The 25417-nt window shown below is 33.9% G+C and overlaps 2 protein-coding genes across 4 annotated transcripts in view; both read left to right on the top strand.

Moving 5' to 3' along the window:
* The window catches only part of LOC113400749 (fatty-acid amide hydrolase 2-A-like), a 28495-nt gene extending 8707 nt beyond the window's left edge, over positions 1 to 19788 (top strand). For 2 of the 3 annotated variants that reach the window (XM_026640398.2, XM_026640397.2), the window contains 10 exons: positions 6635 to 6803; positions 8354 to 8579; positions 8925 to 9142; positions 12290 to 12401; positions 14510 to 14688; positions 15007 to 15126; positions 15453 to 15554; positions 16126 to 16293; positions 17054 to 17233; positions 18698 to 19788. In XM_026640398.2, coding sequence (XP_026496183.1) covers positions 6636 to 6803; positions 8354 to 8579; positions 8925 to 9142; positions 12290 to 12401; positions 14510 to 14688; positions 15007 to 15126; positions 15453 to 15554; positions 16126 to 16293; positions 17054 to 17233; positions 18698 to 18787 — 1563 coding nt within the window. In that variant the 5' untranslated portion in view covers position 6635 and the 3' untranslated portion in view covers positions 18788 to 19788. Of the gene's footprint in view, positions 1 to 54; positions 184 to 6634; positions 6804 to 8353; positions 8580 to 8924; positions 9143 to 12289; positions 12402 to 14509; positions 14689 to 15006; positions 15127 to 15452; positions 15555 to 16125; positions 16294 to 17053; positions 17234 to 18697 lie in introns of those variants that run through there. The other variant, XM_026640396.2, reaches the window with a different exon arrangement.
* A 1479-nt stretch (positions 19789 to 21267) lies between these two features.
* On the top strand, positions 21268 to 24534 carry LOC113400732 (inner nuclear membrane protein Man1-like). The gene is made up of 2 exons (XM_026640378.2): positions 21268 to 21425; positions 21511 to 24534. The coding sequence occupies exon 2, from the start codon at positions 21519 to 21521 to the stop codon at positions 23829 to 23831; it is 2313 nt and encodes a 770-aa protein (XP_026496163.1). The 5' UTR covers positions 21268 to 21425; positions 21511 to 21518; the 3' UTR covers positions 23832 to 24534.
* The last annotated feature ends 883 nt before the right edge of the window (positions 24535 to 25417 follow it).

The following is a 25417-nucleotide window of genomic DNA, read 5'->3' as shown; positions in this document are numbered from 1 at the left end:
TAATTTTTCATACGATACACAGTTGCAGTAGGCTGAACGGAGTCAGTACTTTAGTCTTTACCGCGACATCGACGAAGCAACGCGACAATTGCCTATTCGAGCGCGGAGTTCAATAATAATAAAAAAAGTTTTTAGAATCGATTTTACAGTGTTATTGTTATATTATTAATTTTTATACCAAAAGTGAGTATCGAAACCAATTGCTTTTGAAATTTATAAATTAATTATCATTTAATTTTTTTGTAGAAAAAACAATGATTTTTTTTTTATATGTATATATATTTCAATAACATCGCAAATTTATTTTTACGTGAATAATATAATTAATAAAATCTAGCTATCTCACAATCATACAATCGAAAGTAATACTAATAATATATTGAAACAAATTTAATTAAAATAGCAATAACATATTATCTATATACTGATACTTTTCTGTAATGATGAGTTATGCAATTTATTATACAAACAATAGATAAAAAAAAAATCCAGTGTTTCGAAACGATATAACCTCAGATACACATATTATATACAAACCAGACGTGTAACATGCATTGCATATAAATTTATTTATTATTTACGGTGACGCATGTCTAACAAAAATGTAAAGAACGTACCGCATATGACCCGCTGTTGGATAATGGCATCCTCTCTAATAATATAGTTGGAGTAGGTCTATTTCATACCAAATTTCATCAAATTATTTTCAGTGGTTTTGCCGTAAAAGAGCCACAGACAGACAGACAGAGTTACTTTCGCATTTATAATATTAGCATAGAAGTATAGCAGAAGAAGCTCAGCTGATTTTTTTTTTCAACAATTGTTGTCTACACATCTTTATTTGTATTTTTTAGAATAGCCTGGGGTGATCGCTTCATTTCCATCGACATTTTTATCGTCTTTAAATTCATTAGTTTTATAATATTCTTTACCACAGGAACATTTCGTAACATTTTTTTTCATTTTTTTTTTACATGTAACAATGAAACGTTTCTAAACTAAGATTTTAAAAGTTAATTGAGTGGCCCATAAAATCACTTACATACAAAGTTAATATAACTCTGTATAATTGATTAAACAGTGTAAATTGCAATTAGATTATTTAATAAATTATTACTATACCTTGTAACTTACACGTTTTATATACGATATTACGTTTTATAGAATAGTTCAAACGAGAATAACGCTTATATGTACCTACTCATAAGTAGCGAGCAGTCCTAAGTAAAAAAAAATAATATCTTAGAGCACTATAACATATACGATGATCTCGTTCAAGGCTGTAATCGTCTTAGGTAAGGCTTCAAGCCGATTACGAAATGCCACGTGGGTAAAGTTAATAGATTATGGCATTTGTTACCAGTTTAGTTGGAATAGAATTTTTCTGCAAGTTAGAACAAACGACATAGTCATATTGGTAAAATTTCATCGACATTTTTCAACTCGCCGTCGCGGCGCTTTTGGAACATAAATCCTTAGCCATTGTCACTCTCCGGAACATAAACTCTATCTAAAAATAACGTCGATCAATCGCTCCGTTAGTGCACGAAGGACCAACTAAATAAAGTAAAGTAACTAAACTGTATATGTTCCACGGCTGGACCAAAGCCTCTTCTATTTTTAAACGGAAGGTTTTCGATTAAAATTTTAACCGAAACATGAAGGTGTCCTCACACGACAATTATGAACAGAAATTATGTACTTAAATATGCATGTGAATATTCAGTGCTAATCGAGCGGGTTTGAACACGCAATTTCTGATCAAGAAACACATGTTTTAATAACGAAGCCATCACGGCTATTGCATTTATTAATTTATTTAGTTTTTCTCGAAATATGATACAGACGAAAAAAAATGGCCAATAACGAATGATAAATATCTTGGTCTTTTGGCTATCTTCTTCAATGGATTAAAGACCAAGTGAGTAATATTAAATAACAAGTATCTGACAGCCTATGAATATTAAAAACGAAATATAAACTTATATTTAGCCGTTGCTGGGTAAATTACTACTAACTATGTTAGTAAAATATAATTTTGAAGGTTTTTGTCACGATTCTTAAAGCAAGACTAATACAATTGTTCATCCGTCAATTGTTATTGTAGAAATATAAGAATCATACAGACATACCACACACCCATAGTAAGTAACATGTGCAATGATAACACATATAAATTAAATAGTAATCATAGCTGCATAGAACACCTGGCTCTTACCCGAAAATCATGTTTTCTATCCGAGCTCACCGAGTTCTTGTGTACTCAATTTGTATTTATAATTAATATCGTGCATGTTACTGACGGGAACCATCATGTGGAAATTGACATTGTGTCAACAAACCGCCTCGAAGTAGCATGTTGGAATATTGAATAAGGAACATTATTTTTAGGAACATGTCTTGGCTCCGCGATGGTGTTCGTCTGCTTAAATTAAAGCAACACAATTTTTTTTATGACTGCGGTAGGCGGACGAGCAAATAGGTCACCTGATGGTAAGTGGTCACTACCGCCCATAGATAATGGCGCTGTAAGAAATATTAACCATTCCTTACATCCCCAATGCGCCACCAACCTCGGGTACTAAGATGTTATGTCCCTTGTGCCTGTAGTTAAACTGGCTCACTCACCCTTCAAACCGGAACACAACAATACTAAGTACTACTGTTTGGCGGTAGAATATCTGATGAGAGAGTGGTACCCACCCAGAAGCCCTACCACCAACTAAAGTAAAAGTTATTAATATAATTACCTAAATAAATAATAAAATGCCATGACTAAAATTTAATCTTTGACTTTATTATAACAGAGACGCGGTAGCGCTATAAAATCATCTCCGTACAATAATATAATATACAATACTTACATTTTAAATTTGTATTGTAAGATTGCATCGCAGGCTGACAGCCTCACAATATGCAATCGAGATGAAAATACATAGCACAAATGAATATGGAGGAAAACGTTGTATGTTTCTTGAAAGCATAGCCATTTACGCGTTCAAAGTTTAAATGTTCTTGCAATTTAGTTTAAATACTACATTTTTTGTAATACTCATATTTTTCTGTATACGAGTACATGTTTAAGGGCTATGAAATGAAATGAACTATTGTATATTTATACTATAAAAATACAAATACAGACCTAAATTGTATTCCTTTTCGTGTCATCTGGTTGGCGGATTGTCATTTGGGCTTCCTTGGTCACCACCGCTAATAGACATTGGCGCTGCAAGAAATATTAACCATTGTCTACATCGTCACTGCACCAACTTGAGAGCCAAGATGTTCCTCGTGCCTGTAGTTACACTCGCTCGCTCGCTCTTTAAACTGAAACACAACAAAACTAAGTATTGCTGTATGACGAAAGAATATATAAGCACAATGAAAGCGGACGAACATATGGGCCACCTGATGGTAAGTGGTCCCCACCGCCCATAGACAATGACGCTCTAAGAAATATTAACGATTCCTTACATCACCAATGCGCCACCAACCTTGGGAATTAAGATGTTATGTCCCTTGTGTCTGTAGATACACTGGCTCACTCACCCTTCAAACCAGAACACAACAATACTGAGTACTGTTGTTTGGCGGTAGGTATATAAACTTTTAACTTTGTATAGTTTTTAAATATCTTCTGTTTATTAGCAATCAACCCTTTTACGAATTACTTTTGTGAATCGAAGTTAACATACATAACATACAGTTATGCTTAACGTTTTGTGTTAATTAATTAGCGGCACTTTTAATGAAAATAGTGGGTACTAAAATGCAGCTTTATGACATACGTTATTAATATTAAAACTGCATTTTAATACCGTACGAAAAATCCTCATTTCTTAAATGGGCTAAGCCCTGAATCAAGATTTATATAATCCTCTGTTATCACGTACTTAAGGTATAAGTAGAATATTCCTTATCAGATTATTAGTTGAATTAGGAACGCAGTTGCAAACTGATGCTACCTCTCGAACAACTTTTCGTATGTATGTATGTATAGGTGTATGTTGAAAGTTCAAAGTTATTCGCATAAATCTGTATATGCTGCTGTAATATAAAATGTTACATATGTTGCAGCGTAGTGTATGAACATTATAATCGTACACTTTGTCAATTGTCTCAATTTGACATAATATCACGAACCAATTTCAGTTAAATTGTAATTTAAGTGGATACATTTAGTGATACATTCAGTCTACTGCGTGTAAGTAACAAACTCGTTCCATTCGATTCATTTTTATGTTATTTATTATGATTTTAAAATATAATAACTGAAATCACCCAAAATGGAACTTGAAAATTGATGAAAATTGTAAAAGCATGAATAGTTAGACGAGGTATTTTCAAAGGTTTATAAAGCTGTTGTCTTCCTGACCGACTCCGGTCACGGCGACCATTCTCAACGGAGACGCCTAGCTACGAGCTAATATTATAATGAACCAGTTTGATCGTCAACACAGGTACACTCTCTGTTACTTCGTAAATCAGCTTTACGTGCTTCCGGAGACAAGCAATATTCAACATACAACCTGCGAGTTACTACAGAGATTTTCTTAACAGAATAACCCTACGTATATTTTTTTATAGTCTCAATTACTTCAGACTTCAAGCTACATCAAGGAGGTAGTGTATAAAAACAGAATCCTCATAAAAGATGGAACTCATGTTCCACTGGATGAGATGTTCTTTTTGCATTTTAATGTTACTACTATTTGGATAATAACATCAAAATATGTGAACACAAGTATTTAAGCAAGTTACTCTAGAAACACCCCAATATCTTTCGTATATATATTCCGTAACTTATAAGCCTAATTAAAATCACTTTTGTTTTTAATTGAAAAACATACAAATATGAAAAAAATCCAAGCTTAAATTTAGAGGTAAATATTAAATGTTCAAAATAAATCTGATAAAACGTATGTGTATCGTGTTATTCGTTGGAGATCATGGGCGAATGTAACCCCAGAAAGAGATTTAATAAGCTATATACAAATACCAATTGAGATACTTTTAAAATCATTCTATTTACATATGTATCTATATGTAGCAGGCAAATGGCTAAATTTTATTGTAACTAGAAACTAATCACGTGTTGTTACGGTCTTATTTTCGGTACCGCATTTACTTATGCTTAAAAAATACTTTAAAATATATATAATATGAATACAGCACACACACATACACAATAACTCTTATTTCCATTATTTAATATAATTTATTGGAGAAGTTTTTGAGCCATTTCATTTTAACATGAATTCTATTACGAGGTATTTTAATAATGTATAAAAATTCCTAGTAAACGGTTAATATAAATGTAGGTAGTTAATTAAGGTAGAAGTTTTTTTTCAAATTAGTGTAATTCCATTGTTAGTCTTTATGTATATAAATAAATTACCATTGACTGAATCATCAGGAGAACTCTGAAACTATAAGTCCGATTGAATAGATATTTACCATTGTTTTTCTAAACGCGGCATCTCCATTAAAGGATTTATAGAAATTTCAACTTTATGGAGGAAATGTAAGGGTGAACTTGTATGAATTTTACACGTACGAAATCGGGACGGACAACTAGGTTATCCTCAGCCAACCTTCACTCTTTCCGATGTGTTTGTAACTCGGTGAACTTAACAGAATTTTAATGTCACGCGATATATACGACCTCCGTGGTCGAGTAGTGTGTACACCGGTTTTCATGGGTACGCCACTCCGAGGTCCCGGGTTCGATTCCCGGCCGAGTCGATGTAGAAAAATTTAATTAGTTTTCTATGTTGTCTTGGGTCTGGGTGTTTGTGGTACTGTCATTACTTCTGATTTTCCATAATACAAGTGCTTTAGCTACTTACATTGGGATCAGAGTAATGTATGTGATGTTGTCCAATATTTATATTTATATATTTTAACCGTTGGGACAAATTGAAGGTTCACAGTTTTCCCCATTTAAATTTATTACATGAGTCGTTCTTTGTTTGTTTTACAAAGTAGTATATAATAAGAATAAAATAAATTTGATAAATATAAACATTATTCATATAATAATACATTTTTTTTTATATTTAATATTTAACCTTTAAGTTAAACTTAACTCTTACTTTACTTAGACATAAGTTTGAACTACTTTTAATCATTTTAGCTATCATAGTTACTCATGTACTCATGTACTATGTCATATTCCTTGTTTAGAAATTAATATTAGAGTTTATATGTTAAAAGTAAACTTAGAATTTACATAATTACGAAAATAACATTTTCTTTGAAGTCGAGACACAGTGTCTAGTTGTTCTATAAATAGACACAATGATTATTAACCTGACTGATTGACTATTAACTAGTGTTCTATCTTCAAATCCGGACAAATAGCAATAAGTGATTAATATTCTGGCTCTTACAATTAATGAAGTGCTCAGCCCTGAAGGAAAATAACATTACGATACTTGAAATGTCAGACATATGTATAACCAACAGTTAAATAGCGTGGTTTAGCAAGTTCCAAATCTTCATTCTTTAACAGGAGAGGAGTTCCGTGCCCAACTTGGGATGTTAACAGACCATACGACCAGACGATGACGAACATATCACCGTTCGATGAAATCTAAAAACAGCGAATAAATAATATTATCTTTCTTTACAGAATGGAGGTAGGTGTGCGGATAGTGGGCATCATTCTACGGGTATTAAATTTCCTTTTGGCACCGATTTTCTGGCTGCGTGCGAGGAACCGGATGCGAATACCTCCTATCAAAGATACACTGCTTTTGAGAAGTGCTACAGATATTGCTGCAGCGATACGGAGCGGAGAAGTAAGTCGGTCCAGTCTTAAAGTCGTACCGTGGATAACATAACATTATTTTGCAACTTTTCTCTGATATATAAATATTGATCAAGCAAAATCTTTGTTCTAGTAATTAAATATCAAGCAGCGAAGTATTACTTGGTCTTTGTAGGGCCCCCATCAGGGTGTAGGTATCAAATATTCTACCGCCAAACAGCAATGTTCAGTATTGTTGTGTTCCGATTTGAAGAGTGAGCTACTGTAACCACAGGCACAAGGGACATAACATCTTACTTCCGAAGGTTGGTGGCGCATTGGTTATCTAAAGAATGGTTAATATTTCTTATGGCGCCAGTCTCCATGGTAGTGACCACTTACCATCAAGTGGCCCATATGCCTCTCTGCCGATATATACTATAAAAAAAGCGAAATAATAAAATTATAATAGTGATAGCTATGAACCGGGAGGGCCAAGTGGTCAGAAAACATATGTAAATATTAACGGCAAATTGTGGGCTTAAAACAAGGCAAGCGACACTGAATTTTCATGTGACTAAGTTGTATTCATAATGTATCATGGTGAGGGAGACATCGTAAGGCAGATTTACATCCGAAATTTTCATGGATGTAAGTCTACCACATGTGTAGAATTGAGATATTTATACACTGTTACTTTTTTAATTGCAATAAGGTAAGAATTGTGTAACTCAAAACTTCAAGTCGTTGAAGATGTCTCATGTCCAAGCTTTCTCTCAACATTCGCACGTGATAGAACCTATTTAGCAACGAAACACGGAATTGGCAACGATACCGTATTGCACAATACCCCTGCAACCGAATCATTAGCATATTGCCCGCACTCGGGAATAAATAATTTTAATTGTATTACAAGACAGCTTTACCGATGTAGCATTGAAAGTCAAACATGATATGCGTGTAAATGTTTTATTTAGTCGCTGAGTATACTGAGTGCACTTCGATTCAGAATATATATTTACTAATTATTATTAGTACTTAAAAAGAATTAAATACTATTCATTAGATACGCACATTATTTTCTATCGTATTAGTAACTAAATGCATCAATGGGATTAACTTCTACAGTCTATTAGCCTACATATTCATGATATTCAATTGTGAATATGTTATCCATTTATATAGAAGCTAGAAAGTATTATTCTTTCCAGCATCGATTTATTAAAATAATTATTTGAAACCTATTGGTGAGTTGTCATTTTTACCCATACATTATTGGTCACCATGAGAATATCTAAAATATTATATTCCTTCTGCCTGAAGGGCGATTTAGTCAGTAATTAGGTACACGATTCACTTAAATCAGAACATACAGATAGAGCATCAATGTTATTTGGTAGAATAAACGAGACAGTATATAGAATTTTTAAATGGCACTAAAGACGTTGTTTAGTTAATCGCAAATTTCTCTCTTTCTTTCATTACTAATTTGGAGTTCAAAAGAACAAGACAGCACTGTTTGACTAATCCCCCCTTATCTCCTGAACAACATTTATATATTATAAACTGATATTAACAAAACTTAAAAATATCCCAATTAAGCTGACAAGCGAAGAAGTAGTATCGAGGTACATAACAAGATTGCAAGAAGTGAACCCGCTACTGAACGCTGTCGTCGATGAGCGCTATCGTGACGCGTTGAACGATGCCAGAGAAATTGACCGATTGATCTCAGAAGCGAGAATCAGAGGAGATCTAGATAAATTGATAGCTGATAAACCATTTTTGGGAGTTCCTTGTACTGTAAAGGAGAGCTGTTCGCTTGCTGGTAAGTTTTGTTGATTTACATTTATGTAACGTAATATATTTAATGTTATGATATTTATGATCATGAGTAGCGTATCAAATTTAACTTTGCCATATTGTATGTTTAAGTTTATAAGTAAGTCTCGCTACTCTCTGTAGTTAGTATCTAAATATTAAAAGTCAATGATCATTTATGATCACTTCGTGACCGAGCCACTATTAAAGAAGCCAAATTCCTTAATTGAGGTTGCTTATTAGATGAAGCCCTAACATTGACTAACTTAGACTATCTGACTCTCTAATCAACTTCTTACGACCTTTCTACTCGGTCTAAAATACTTTGTAAAGTAAGTTCTGACTGAACTAGGTCTATCGAACGCCGTGGGTTGCCTGGAGCACGCAGGCCGGCGCGCGACCTCAGATGGAGGCGGTGTGCGTGCGGTACGTCGTGCCGGCATCATACCACTTCTCGTGTCTAACACGCCCGAGCTATGCCTAGGCTGGGAAACCTCCAACCTGTTGCGTGGCACCACCAACAACCCATACTGCCTTAACAGAACCGCTGGTGGATCGTCAGGAGGAGAGGTGAGGTGTTTCCATATTAAGATTCGTATTGATATACTTTGTCAAGATAGAAATATGAAAACGAACTTAACTAATCTTATATTTTAGGCTTTTCGCGACAAATAAGCAGTAATAATATCAGGGATGTTTTGATCCAGTTCAAGACTCTCCGCACTAGACTCAAACATTTTATATTTTTAATCTATCATTTAAATATGCATTATTATTATAAATTTTCATAAACTTCAAAATATCACGATGGCAATGGATTTTCTTGACAAGTTATCCACGCGGGTGAAGCCGCTGGTTCAGCTAGTATGATTATAAAAATAGCTACGCTTCGCAGTTTCGCTCGCTTTTATTTTTAGAATATTGTTGTATCAAGCGTAAATTTCATGTTCTTGTGTAACATTATTAATAAACTTTAAATGCAGAAATATCGAAATTACTAATGTATCAATAACTGAATTCGGACAAACAAAATATGTAGTATTCATAATTACAATTGAACATCGTATATGACCTTTATAAAATTACATAATCAAAGGAACATGATTTCCATATTATGCAATGAAATAGACTCATCCTGGCCGATAAAATGCCGTTTATATCGAAATTAGTTTACGAAACATTTATAATATTCTAATTAACCACTCAATTAACAAGATTCCTGTATTCTATATTATTGTAAGGGCATCCGACCTAGACACTACTCACGCAGCCCTATGGCAACGTAAAATTTATAGAGATGAACCCATAGACAATCGCTAATTTTATTTTCTAGTTACGTAGGCGTAATATTTCTAAGATATTTTTCCGTAAATATAATTAACGAGGTACCACCCGCGTGTTTTAGGGATCGGTATGGATGAAAGGTGTTTTTTTCCAGAATAAAAAGTTACCGCACACAGGTTACTTTTTATTCTGGAAAGAAATATATTCTAGACTCCAATCTTAATCTATCTCTCTGACAAATTTCATACAAATTTATTCAGACCTGATTGAGGAACAAACGTCCAAACTTTCGAATTTATAATATTAATTATATATATGTCATGCTTATTATGAGTCTTTTCTTTTTTAATTTAATATCTAAAGTGAAAATATATGTTCAGCCTTGTAAGCTAGCCATTAGACCAATGAGACGGTAGCCGCCAAATATACAAATGTATTGCTTAGGTTGAAATTTGAATAAAATGCCATTTTAATCACAGGGATAGACAACACAATTCCGTAGTTGGCATCGCATCGACTATATATGGATTGATTTATACTTCTAAATTAATTTATCAAAAAATTGTAAAAAGTAAAGAATCAGACTAAAATTCCCACCGCTGGGCAAAAGCCGTCTCTCCTGTCAAAGAAAAGGTTTTAAAACTTATTATATCGAGCTCCATTGATACATACATGATCCATACATGAGCTGGGTAACAGTTTCCCTTCAAATACATTTCAAATTCCGTGGTGCTTGGCCTGGGTTCGAACCTGTGTGTCTAGTCACTGTACCATATTGGTTCTCTTAAATTGAATAACTACGTGTCAATTGGTCGTTTACCAACGAAGATAGTAATACTACACGACGAAACTAATTGGAACTTAATATAAGAAAATCAGTTAGTCCCGATCGTAAATAGTTAGAGTAAATAAATATAAATATTTATTATAAAATGACATCAACTAAGTCATCAGTTCATTGCAAATAATAAAACGAATACATAAATTTACATTTAAATAATTATTTCTCTGCCATTAGCTATATAATGTTAGAATATCTGGATGCTTACTTACTTAATTTGACGACCTCCGTAGTCGAGTAGTGTGTACACCGGTTTTCATGGGTACGCCACTCCGAGGTCCCGGGTTCGATTCCCGGCCGAGTTGATGTAAAAAAAGTTAATTAGTTTTCTAAGTTGTCTTGGGTCTGGGTGTATGTGTTACCGTCGTTACTTCTGATTTTCAATAACACAAGTGCTTTAGCTACTTACATTGGGATCAGAGTAATGTATGTGATGTTGTCCAATATTTATTATTATTATTATTTATTATATTAAAACTTAATGCTTTTTATGATTTCTAAAATTAATGTGTGACTATTTTTTAATTGCTATTTGATCTGACCTGTAAGATTTAACCAATACATCGTTAGTGTGTTCAAAATTAAGATTAGATTTAATTCAAATCCTGACTGCGATAAATGCATTTCCGCTTAATTCAAACGGTATTAGGTAAAATTAAATGCACGACTCGCGTTTTGAATTCATGATCTCGCAATCCATAGCCTTATAAATTATCCACTAGACTAAGAGGTCAGACCAAAGTCGAAACATTCGTTATACATAGTATGCAAACGCGCGAATAAAATTGTAACAGACAAGGTTATGCATTGTATACGTAAAGTGCATTACTAATTCAATATTATACACAAAACACGCAGTTCGTATGAATGCCAGAAATAACTTTATAACGTACATTGTTTTTACTTAACAATACAAGCCTTGTCTCTCAATATAAAGTCAGCCATTTAATGTTTATGTCGACGGTATACTCATTTGTTAGAATTCACAGATACACTTGTCAGGTATGATGTAATTTCGATCCCGAAAGATCGTAATCAAATCGAAATATAGATTTGTTCACTTACGAAGGTGCGCCCCTCTACGTTAAATGAGTATCGGCGTGCATTTGTATGTGCGTAATACGACTAAAAGTAATGACAGCAAAAAAATACAATTGAGATTATATTTGTTGAGATTATTTTATCAAAAATAATTAATTTAACGTGGAAGGGTGCGCCTTCGTGAGTGAAAAGATCTTTAGTTGTTCTTACGAGCGCTTTTGATTTGTCATTTTACAATTATTGTAAATATACCATCGATGAAGAATTCATCGAAAGAGCTGACTAGAATATCAGTGGTTATGTACTATTTTTCGCAAATAATTATAAATCAATCAACTGGGTACAATTAAATATACATGTCCAATGTCCATATCTACATAAATTATTTATCTGTTTTGAAAATGGTACTTGGATACCTTGATGTAAATTACGTATGAGTGTTTTAGAAAACTCTCGACACTCGATTACTATTTTAAGAGAGCTGTCATAATTTATGAACAATCCATTGGTCTATCTTGGGTCACATTGGCTTACATACTAAATGAACACAGGCCGCGTTGCTGGCTTGCGGCGCGTCCGCGCTCTCTGTGTCGTCCGACATCGCCGGCTCCATCCGCATCCCCGCTGCCTTCTGCGGCGTGTACGGACACAAACCCACGCCAGGTGAATCTCTCATTCATTTAATTATAATGTGAAATAAAAAAAAACACGTGTATCGCGGGACATCCGGTTGGAACGAAGTTGCTTTTGCAATTTATTATGTATTAAATGTCAGACACAGTGAAATAAATTCATAAAAATTGTGAATAATTCAAAGATATGAAATAAAATTGTTACTTAAAATCGTGTGTGAATTAAAACAATAACGAAAAATAAGTTTAAATAATATGATATTAAAATGTAACAGAAAGAGACAGAGATAATGAGAAAGACAGAGAAAGATCGCATGGAGGGGACATAGCGTTTTTCCTTACGTGACGTTTTCTGCTAGTTCACTCTACTGTAGCCTGTAGGGCGCATAAAAGAACTTCGTTCCAATAAGCATGTTCTTTATGTGTCAATGTTAAATAAAATAATACTACATTAAAATGTTAGTATGAAAAAATTGTAGAACTGTTCTGTAAAAACAAACTCGATACTCACCAAAGAACACAATCATGAAAGATCAGAAACTGATATGCGTAATGGACTATAATAATAACTAGTGGGTCGCACGCGAAACTTCTCGTTTATTCAATTGATTTTTACAAATCTCGAACCCTATGACAGGTTTTTTTTTATTCAATTTAATTGTAAATTGACGACGTCTGATCGCACGATTTTCATTTGTTTAATTTATACAGCTATAGCGCCGCTCTCTACGTGGCCAGTAACTTTTTTCCGCTCTCTAAAATTAATTCATAACAATTTAATAAATTGCAATCGAGAATCATCTTTTTTTTTCTGCACATATACGGCTGGAGCTCTTCAAAAGGAGACTAAACGATTTTTTTTGTGCAGCTGTCGTCCCATTATCACTTGGCTTACGCTATTAATATATAAGATAACATTTAAAGTATACACGCAACAAAATTGCGTATCAATTTAAGTTGGTTTTCAAAATTTTACAAGTGAATTGCGAAGTGACTTCTTACAAAATAGCAATGCTGTGTGTATACCATATTATGTGCCTGAGTGTAAATCTTATTCGACCAAATTTTTACTATCTATAGCTTCGTATCTATCAAATTATAAAGATCCTTTAAATACATTTTTTTTTTTTGATTAATTCATAATTATTATCAAAATTTTCGACCAATGACATCGGGTCAATATAATGTCAAAATTATTTATTAATTGTATTTACTCCTCTTGTGGTTAGAATACGTTATGGGTCCTAGTATTGATATCCCACCTTCGTCATAATTTTTCTATTATATAGCAATATCGCTCGCATAGGTCGCCTGAAATTGCTTTTCGGCAATAACACTCAAACTCAAAATTCCTTTATTCAACATAGAAGCATTACACTTACTTATTGATGGTCAAATTCAACAATACCACCGGTTCGGAAAAAGGAACACCCTGACCTGAGAAGAACCGGCGAAAGAAACTCAGCGGGTCTTTTTTTTTGTCAAATTAAATAGATACATAATTGTATATGAATAGAAACAGCCAGGAGGCGATTGTTACATTCCCAAGGTGTGCTATCAAACATAAACTCACTAATTGTATAGTAACCTTTCGCACACAAGCGTTCCTTAACAATTTTTTTAAATTTGGCAACAGAAGCATTTTGAACGCTTCCTGGGATCCTGTTGTAGAAGCGTATACATTGCCCCACAAAAGAGCTACTGACTCTATGCAGTCGAGTAACAGGAGTAACAAGATTGTGTTTGTTCTTTGTACCAATGTTATGAGAATCACATTTTCTCATAAAAACATTAATATTTTTCCGTGCATACAAAACATTACAGAATATATATTGGGAGCAACAGTTAATATCTTAATTTCTTTAAATTTATACCTTAATTTGTTTCTTGTCACTGTCTTGTCATACAAGATTTTTAAGAGTGCATGTTTCGTTACCTGTATTTGTTATACAATATAATTTATATTTATTATTATTAACGGGAAACAATCCATTTAATAAGCATAAAATATTATTTTCATCGTACTCAGTATTTACTGAACATTTTTTTTCGTCACACATTTTCGCAAAAGTAACCTAACTCATCATATTTTTAGCAATATTAGAAATATTTTTTTAAACATCGTTCCTTTTCTTCCAGGTATAATATCTATCGAAGGTCACGTTCCAACATTAACAGATGAAAACTACGCCAAGTTCCTAACAGTGGGTCCAATGACGAGGTTCGCGGAGGACCTTGGCCCACTTCTGAAGATTATGGCAGGTGACAATGCACACCTATTGAACCTCGACAAGCCCGTTCATCTGGATCAGTTAAAGGTAAAATAGATATGCCGTAATTGCATTTTGAAATATTGTTAAAAGAGCCTAGATGCATCAGAGTATATTAAACGTGAACCTTGAAAATCAACCCTGATTTTTCATGTGCCTAATTAGCGTTTTTAATTCACCTCGCGCTCAGTGGTGAGGGAAAACATCGTGAGGAAATCCGCATACGCCAGATAAAGATCTGCTCGACCTGTGTATCGATCAATCTATGTGAGTATCGATCGGTCCAACGGGAGGACAATTCTTTTTAAACATTTCAAACGACCTATTCTATGGTGTCTGAAAAAAAACCACTGTTGATGTTGGCAGGTGTTCCACATGTGCGAGGCCACATCGTCCGCCGCCCTGCTGCGGGTGCCGCGCGCCGTGCAGAGCGCCGTCACCCGCGCCGCGCACCACCTGCAGCGCCGCGGCGCCGCGCTCGCGCACGTGAGTACAGCACACGCAGTGCCAGAGTGCGACGCCGCGTGTGCCGCGCCGTGCATAGTGCCGCCACCCGCACGCACGAGAATGTGTGTGCAACCATAAAAGCATTTTCATTATCCCGATAGTACGGTAATTTGACATGACCCGGGACCTCGGGATCAGCATCCTTATAACCTAGGCAGAGAAAAAAAGTCACGCCCTTACAGTTGCAGTGTGCCTGTGTGTGTAAGTTTGCGTGCGTGCGTGTTTGTGGGTTTAATTTTGTTGTAATACTTTAAAAAAGGTAGCCCAAAAATTATATTAAGAAGTACGTTTTCTTTTGTTTTTAGGAGAAATTTACAGAGCTGGAAGATTCTGTAGAAATGTCAGTATCAGTTTTTTTCTCGATGAAAGATATACCCAACATGCTTCAAGATCCCGCAAATCCAAAAGTAAGTAAATTAATTAATTTTGATGTAAAGAATATATATATTATAAAACATCTTTCGAAGTTAAATTTAAATCTTTTTACTATCTTAAAAAGCAAAATATCAAATCGCGAATAGATTCATCATATAGATTTTTTTAATCAGAGTACAAAATGATCTATTAAGAAATTAAAAACAAACAGATAATTAAATATATATATTGGAGTAAATGAGTTTGTAGTTCCATTATTAGTAATTGTGTATTTTTTTTATTTGATTTCATATTTTTAATTTAAAGTAAGACAGGTACTTTTTCTTTTTAAATACTTAATTTTTTTTTAAAGGAACTTAAGCAATGTACAATGTGATGTAATAGAAGAATATTTTATCAATTTAAGTAATACTACATGACTGACTCTGATACCAGGGCGATGGTGACCATCAGGCGACCCACTTACCGCCTACCTATTCAAATCCAGCTATATATTAAAAATACTGACCATCGTAGACACTAGATTGTGTTTTTTATTCATATAAATCCTCAACGGCCACTTGACAAGCTCATTTGTATGTTATAGCAAGCGTCTAATTCCAGCACGACAAGAGCCTCCTGCTGGAGCTGCTGAAGCTGGTGTTCGGCGGCGGCTCGCGCTCGCTGCAGGCGCTCGGGTTCGCGCTGCTGCATCGCAAGATGCTCTACATCCCGCAGGCCGCCGTGCCGCACTACCGCCGCCGCGCCGCCAGGCTGCGGCAGCTTATGCAGGTACACCGACCATGGACAGCTACGGCGTCGCCGGCTTTTAAGGAATGTGAAGGCTGTTTTCTTGAAGGTTCCCAAGTCGTATCGGTTCGGAAAAATCGCCATCGAAAGCTGGATCCACAGAGTCATTTTGCGAGGCAGAAAGTGCCTGAAAAACTAGGTGCTAAGGGTGAAACTTGGAATTCTGATGCAATGTCAGAGGGTGACATTAAGCGGCGATGATTAATCCAAACTATTCCTCGGAACATTCCCCGTGACAATGCGGTAGAAGATGCAGAGTGATCCAACATCTCTACGCACAGACGAAGAATCAAGCAAGTCGGGAAGAGCGTATCGTCGATAATTCGAGGCGCTCTACGTTGAAATCGATCTAACGGATGAATCATTTTCATGATCGTATTTAATTTGCTGGTATCGGAAAGCACCCGCCCAGAGGTGAGAGTAGTAGTCCATGTAAGGCCGAATTTGCGCCTTATATATATTATATAGTATAACAAAGCAAATGTATTAGGAAATCGAATGGTATATGTAGAAGTGTTATAAATAGTCAAAGTATATAACTACCAACGGTTCTGACGTGGAAATACCTGTACCTGGACAGAACCGACGAATTAATCTCACCGAGATTATTGGTCATTACCAAACTGTGCCACCATCTATGAACTCGCTAATTGTATATATATATTGTGTATTGTATTGTATATATTGTATACTTTATGCAAACAAACTGATACAAATTCGTGACTTTATCTGCATGTCCCAGGAAAAACTGGGCGATTCTGGGGTGCTGCTGTACCCGGTGCACAACTCGCTGGCACACTTCCACCAGCAGGTGTTCCTGCGCGCGTCAGGTGTCATGTACACGATGCTGTTCAACGTGCTGGGCCTGCCCGCCACTGCGGTGCCCGTGGGCATGCACGGGGGCCTGCCCGTCGGCATACAGGTAATATAAAGAATTCCATAATTATAAGTATTCGTTTTTGCTAATGTATGATATGGATCGCTTTTGTATAAAAGCCTCCTCAGGTGTACCGCAACTTGCATGATATTCATCAGTCTTATACTTTAATTAGATTTTTTCCATAATTATCATATTTCATCTTTCTTAAAAAAATACACATAATCCTTATTTTATCTTTTTAACAATTATATTTATCTTTGCGAACACTTAGAAAAAGAAAACAACCAAAGCTCGCCAATTTTCTACAGATTGTTTAAAAGCCCGCCAAAACCATTTCCACAGATATTAATATCTCATTGCCATAATATACAAGATAGACAATAACGTTTATATAAACAATTTGTTCAAATACGGGTAAGAGTTATAACTAACGTACACTGAAGCGATAGATCTTTATTATGCGATCTAATCAACTGTTAAAACATACAGCGCTAGATCGCTAATAGAGAATAGTTTTCTCGCGATTAAACCCCTTAATTAATCAACGTAGTATAACAATATGTCGTACTGTGGTATTACAATAATATTAGCTTAAGATATATTTTGCCACTAAATTCAATGTCGTCTCTTTGTGTTCGTGTTGATCGACTACCATAACCTTTGTTCCTCTCCGAGCAAAATGTTGATTTCCACGTATAAAGGTTAATTTTCAACATAAACTCTTACCTATTTTGCTTCGTTATTTTCTTACACACATAATACTGAAAATGTATTAGTTTTGCCTTTAATCCAATCAAATATTAATATCATGTATAAATTAACACCAATCCTAACCACCTATACTAAGGCTTAATATTAAGTTCTTTATACGTCAAAAATTAAAACCGAAACTGTTTGTACGAGTAAGTTTAATTTACATTAAATATTACGTATTGAAGAAACTAACGTAATTACATATTTTCAAACAAAGCCGTCGGCTTATTCTTTTGTGTGCCGTTTTCGCCGTAGACCTCCTTAAGTCCTTAATTACGTCTGTAACTGTATTAAGACTGATACCTAGAGCTGTAGTATTGTATAGTGTGCCTGTGTAGCGAACACGCTCACGCACTTGTGATACAGATAAATTGGGGCCACCATTTTGATTTTCAAAATAGTCACGTAGGCGTTTAGCCTTTGGCATTTTAAAATTTCCGTAACTCTAAACGGCGATCGATAAAATTCTACGCACGCAACACAACACAAAAAACGAAGGAATTACATAAACGAAACGTACCTTAACACAAAATTATAAAAATCGAAAAACACTCAGCATACAAAAAAGATGTGGTTAGCACAGGCGTCTCGTTGCAAGTGATCACTGTCAACAAAATGGTGCCGTTGATATCGTGTCAGTGTAGCCAAAACCATCACCAATATGATAATATTTAATTCTGATATTTCATAACTTTCATAAAATATTATGCACAAAATTTGTTGTGTCGGTATACATAAGAATATAACTTGCAGGTTATCGCTGCACCGAACCAGGACAGATTGTGTTTGGCAGTTGCGAAGGAATTAGAAAAGGGATTCGGAGGCTGGCAACCCGCAGCATAAATTTAGTTAAGGCCACATTTAGTAATAAGTGTCAATGTCAATAAACCACATATATGACGTGGTAACTTTTATATGTAATTTAAGTATGTTAGTACTTAGTCGATTTTGGATTGCGTTTTCTAACTTCCAGGACACTAATCAAAGCGTGTTCTGTATTGAAGTAAAGACTTACTCGACAGTTTAAAACGCAAACCAATGTTTTTATAAAAGACAAATTTTACATACGTCTAAAACTCATTTCAAAATGACATTAAAAACCATCAAAGTATGAAATTCTTACTTAACAAAAATTATATTTTCATATATACTATTTTAGATGTCTATTTATATTTATTAAATTAAAAAATTAATCAATAAACCATTAAAATATCTACGTAGAATTAGAATTCAAAAGATTTAGATGTTATTTTCTTTACATGTTGATTTTTATAAAAAATATTTACATTAAAGCTTTAACTATATGCAAATCAAAATTAAAAATAGGTACTAGATTAAATTATTACCGCGTGTTGGCAAAAATGCTAGCAACATTTATCCTTTGTATCGCAATTCCCATTTCCGATCCCGTGGGCATAAAATGAACCAGCCTTCGAGTAATAAAATATGTATTTTGCTTAATATGAAATTTATGTAATGAAATGGACTATAAGTTACATAAACACTTATAAGAATATAAGTCTTCTGTGTATTGATGTATGATGTGTAAATGTTTTCAATGTTAGATATTTCACCAATAAAATTGGTGTCTAATGAACAAAATGTATCACTTTTATAATAATTACCAATTGTAAATAATAACCTAAAATTAATGTTAATTATTTTGTGTAAGAATGATTTAACTTTTTTTAAATAATAATCTTTAACTGTCTTTTAAATCTGAATGTGCTGTGAAAAATATTTAAATAAGTGTTTTGAAATGTATTTGTAACATAAATATTCTTTAAAAAATACCGTATATCTACTATATTCTTATTATTATAATAAAATCCTTTGAAATGCAACTTCTTTTATTTAAAGCCTCGTTCAAAGCCTTAGAACTATTCATAGTTAAAATTATTGGCAATCGATATAAAAAAAACAATATTGAAGTGTCATTAAAATATATTAAATTTTATTCGCTTGCAGCATTTTTAATTACATTGAATTAAATTTCTGGCTCTTGAAAATTTTGTTTTGTTAATTTTTTTCCCTTAAGAATCCCCTAAAATTAATGTCTCCCCGAAAAAACCTCAGGGCTTATCTTGATTTGCTCTAAATTTTGGGGGAAACCCTACTGACATCACTACCATTATTGCCAACCTAAATACGCAATTTAAAACTGAATTGAGAACCTCCATAATAGGTAAAATAATTAAAATATAATATATAGTTTGCATTATGCAAATTAAATATATTTTTTTAATAAAATATCATTTAATATTTATATGTGTTTGAAACACAAAACCACTTGTAATATCTCTTTGATAAAACCCGATAACAATGTATAGGCGCGACAATATAACAGTACATATTTTATTTATATATAAAAATGCCATTTCCCAAGATATTAGGCTAACCACTCTGACACTTGGGATACCGTTATTTTTGTTATAGCTTTTATACTTAAAACATTTCGTATATTTTTCGTTGTAATTTTCCGATAGATCCCGTTTTACGTGTATAATGTACTGAATAATAGTAGAAAAATATTTATTAATAAAGTCATAGCAATGTGCACAGTAATGTACAGTATAGTTTGTACTATATAGCTAATCATGAAAGCCAAATGTACAGATGGATAGAGACAATATTTTAAGAAATTGGTACGTAACGAAGGGTATTAAAAAAAAAATTCTTTTATACTATATATTACAAAATTTATTTTTCCAATCAGTTAATTTGCTTTCTTATTTTTCTATACATAATGTATAAAACTATCAAATTAAATATATATAAAATATTCAATTTATGCTTTAGTTTATTTCTTTGTTATTTGTTTTTATAAACAGCTTTTACATTAAAATCAGGGTTTTTTTCAATATCTATTTCTACAGTGCTATCACGCAGACAGCCCGAACGATAAATTTCTAGCCAAACAATGTCGTTTCCGCCATCTGACTTTTCTTATAGTTAGAGACTATTAAATATAATTTTTAAAATAAACTATGTATCGTACAAATGTAGAAATAGAGACGATCGTTTTTATTAATATCTATTTTTAATATTGAATAATTGATATAATATAACAATAAACAAAGATGATATGGAATGTTTAAAAAATAGAAGTAATTAATCATATGAAAAACTTGCTTAGACAGTATTATAATAATATTTATTAATAACAAATATTTGTATTTTTCCAGTTGCTATGATAAAATGCTGTGGTCAAGAAACTTGTATTAATTTAAATTATAAATATAACGTTATTACTGACATCTAATTTATTTATTTGTTTTAACTAAAAAATAACATAATTTTTTTATGGGCTTGCATAACAAAAGTCAAATTTAGATATTTTTAAATTAGAATAGGAACGATGACAAATGGCAACACAACAATCTAAATGTAACGACGTTTTTAGCGCGTGCGAGATGACGCGCCGGTGAATTTTATATTTTAGAAATTGACGTAATTTTTGTGTGCACGCTCTATATATAAGGTGAATAACTTGCTGTTTACTTTTTAAACTTTGTTATTTGTACAAAACTAAGTGGTCATCATAAAATTGGTTAATGTTATTGCAGATTTCACAATGGCCGATCAAGTTGATTCAATGTCAGACGCGGAGCTCCGCACAAAACTGGCCGAGCATGGGTTCCCCGTTATGCCAATTACAGCGTCAACGAGAAAGCTACTCGTAAAAAAGTTAAAAATGGTATTGGACAACAAAAGTAAACCCCGTAACAGTGTCGATAGCAAAGTTGAGAGTAGACGGTCACTAGCGCGGTACTCTAGCGGGGAAGAATCAGATTTAGATTCTACAAACAATGCTAAGGAAAGACGTGGGCGAAGAGCTACTACTGGCGGAGCTATGTTACCGCCAGTGACCAACAAGTCTAGACGTATACCCCTGAAGAAAGACTCTCCCGCTAAACGTGATTCTGATAAAGGTTCAGAGTCGGAGGAGGAGAAAGCTCCCGTTCGTACACACGAAGAAGTGGAAACGGTCACAACTCGTCGTGTAACTCGCACTTACGCGGCTAATGATCAGGATGACTATGAAACGGGTTCAGATAGTGATGTAGATACCGACAAGAAAACATCCAGCTCATTTAGAAGTAGCTCTAGATCTAGTGACTATATCTCCAGCACATTGCCAACTAATGATGCAGCCACAAGTCCCCCCAAATCTTCTATTTTCTCTCGTCCAACCCTGACACACACAAATTACACATCCAATTTGTCTTCTTCAGATCAACTTAATTCAATAAGATCACGGCTTGGCTTGACATCTTCTTTGGCAGATCGACCGTCAGTCAGCAACTATACCTCTACGTATGCTTCCAATACTTATCAGCCTTTGACTTCCAGTGTGGATGAAATTGAATCTCCTTACTTGAGTAATTTTACAAGACGATTGTCTTCTCTTAAACCAGACCCCCCTAAGCAAACAACATTTTTAGACCGAGATGCAAGCAATGGAAGTACATTAATTCCACGCAGATCATACATTACAGGATTGATGAGATCTGATGTAGGGGACTACAAAGCAGTGAATGATAAAAAGTTTTTGAAAAATAACCTTGTATCTCTTGCCCTTGTTGCTCTAGTGGCACTTTTTTTTTTTTGCTTGTTTTTTATGTATATAGTTAAGAAAAACGATATCACTTCAGTAGTGGACGACCAAAACAGTGTGGTACAAATATGTCAATTAAATATACCAGGCAATAGACCAGGCATAAATTGTGTTCCCAAGGAACAAGTTAGCTATGCAAAAAATTTGTTAAAACTTATACATCCTGAACTTACTGCTCGGGTAGCTGCTTACAAATGTGGAAAGCCTGGAGCTCTTCCATATTTAAAAGAAAGTGAAATCATTGACTTAGCATGTGTTCGACCTGAAACAGTTGATGTTAGCCAATGTAAGACAGATCTGAATAATTTAGAGGTTTTGCTCATGCATAATCCTAGGTGGGGTTTGAATGTGGTCCAACATAACTTGTATTCAAAAGTTGTTGAGTATATACCTCTTACATCAACTGATGTTCTTGTTCAGCAACGCAACAAAAATAATGTTGCTATAGCTCTCTCTGACCCCTCAACCCCTATTTTATGTCTATTTGTTAACACCTTATACTCGGCTGGTTCAACATTTGTTGTTGTAGGAATTTTGTCAGTGTTGGTATTAGGATTACAAAGACTTTACAAATATTATTTAAATTATCAGAAGAAAAAAAGTGAGGAAATTTATTCAATGGTTGAACAAATTATAGATGTAATTTCACAAGAGACTGAAGACAGTGGAGAACCATACATATCTGTGGACCATGTGAGAGATACACTTATCTCTCCTCAAAATAGAGAAAAAATGTCTTCAACTTGGGATGCTGCGGTTAAATTTATTCAAAAGAACGAAAGTAGAGTGAGGACGGAAGTACAATCTGTTGATGGAGAGGATTGCAGAGTGTGGAGGTGGGTTGCGTCTCATAGCAGTCCAAAGCGAAGCACATCCTGGCAAGGACAAGCATTTGAAACTCAAGAGGGCTCAGTGAATAATCTTACAGTATCACCAACACCGTGCTTAAAAATTCGCCACATGTTCGAAAAGAATGATGCCAATCCTAATTTGAGAACTGTAATTCAAGACGTCATCCTCGAAAAATGTGATCGTTGCAACATACTTCATATCGATATCGAGAGAACATCGTGCTGCGTGTACGTGAAATGTGCGACCCCGACGGATGCCGGCGTAGTGTACAAGAGTCTTCATGGGTGGTGGTACGAGGGCCGCCTTATCACAGTCAAATATTTACGCCTGGAGCGCTACATGCAGAGGTTTCCAAACTCACCTGCATCTGGACCATACTTGAAACCGTCTCGCTTGCGGCGATCGTGGGATGAATAAGTCAAACTTATCCACTATAATTAAATGGGGTTGTCTTTTGCAGAATATTTATTGCGAATTTAATGTTGAGTACTGAACTAGGCGCCTACGTTCTCAATTTGTTATCTTTGTTCTTAGATCAATGGATTGATTCTAAATTAACGATGAAATATGAATATGATATAACATTTTTTTTAAATGCTTATAAATATTTAGCCTTTGTGTTATTAAAAATAAGCAGGTTGACATCATTTTATTATAATAAATGTTTGGCATAATATGTCTCTCGGGTTGTTCGAGTCAGCATCTAAACACTTGTTATCTCTATGCAAGCAGACTGTTGATCTTACAATGCAGTTTGCGGTCGTTGAACAAGAATCTTTTAATATAATAGAATTTACTGCTTTTTGACCTTGTAAATAATTGACATCACAAAATTGAACATGTAGTTCTAACTATAAGTTATTAGATTAATTGGTTTGCATTTGTTACTTGAATTTATTGTTTTGGAATGAGTTCATTAAATAGGTTAAGTTACTTACTAGGTTTTCAATATTTTTCACTAAACATTTGTATGAAGCGACTGCACAATATTATATAAAACCTAAATGTTATTCTTTGACATTAATTTTTAATTTAAGTTCTCTTACTAACTTCATTTATTATCTTTTAGCATTATTTTTATGTATTGATTTTCCATTTTAATAAATAATTTAGAAAAACAGTTTTATTTTATTTATTAGATACTTATAATGTAACTCAAGTTATTCAAAATATTTTACATTCCTTGTGACAAATACAGAGAAGAAGATTTACATAAAAACTACTAAATTTGGAACTATCAAGGCTTATATGTATTATTTACCATTTTTTTCAAATAAAACCACTTTTTGTATGATATAATTTTCATTAAAATTTATTAAAAGGTATATAATATACAAGTCATAAATAAGCATTATCTGACAAGAAACCTTGCCAGGTTTCTAGACAATGCAGTAAGTATTGCTGTTTGTTGATAGTATAGTTATGGTCACCGTAATCGCGAAGATCGCAAGTTTAGTCGAGCTTTGTGATGTAAAGGGATGATTATATTTAATTGAAATAGATTTTGTTGATATTTGGCACGAAGCAAGCGAGGTTGGTCATTTATTTTTAATTCACCTCGGGTGTGTAAATGTGTACAAGTTCTTCAGTTTTAAACATGTATATATAAATGGGTATCTAGGCTATTGACAAAGGGATTAATTACTGTAGGACCCCATTTGGTTTTGCCATATTTTCCCAAAATAGAAATATGAAAATTAATAATTAGAGTTTTCGTATCTAATAACAAGCATTATAGGGTTTTTTTAAATACATTTCCAAATAAATAATATTTAAATAGAAATCTACCGCCAACAGTAATAACAGTGCACAAGGGACCTAACATCCAAGGTTGGCTGGATGGACATGCAACAAGGTTGGTGGCGCATTGGTGTAATGTAAGGAATTTCTTATAGCGCCAATGTATATCGGCGGTGATGATCACTTACCTTCCCATGGTCCATTTGCTCGTCCGCTGTATTAGGTACATAAAAAAAAACTTCATCCTATAATTATTAAATACG

This window comes from Vanessa tameamea, chromosome 7 (genome assembly GCF_037043105.1).
Source record: "Vanessa tameamea isolate UH-Manoa-2023 chromosome 7, ilVanTame1 primary haplotype, whole genome shotgun sequence".
Lineage (NCBI taxonomy): Eukaryota > Metazoa > Arthropoda > Insecta > Lepidoptera > Nymphalidae > Vanessa > Vanessa tameamea.
The sequence above is the reverse complement of the archived record's forward strand: the minus strand, read 5'-3'. Positions and strand labels throughout refer to the sequence as shown.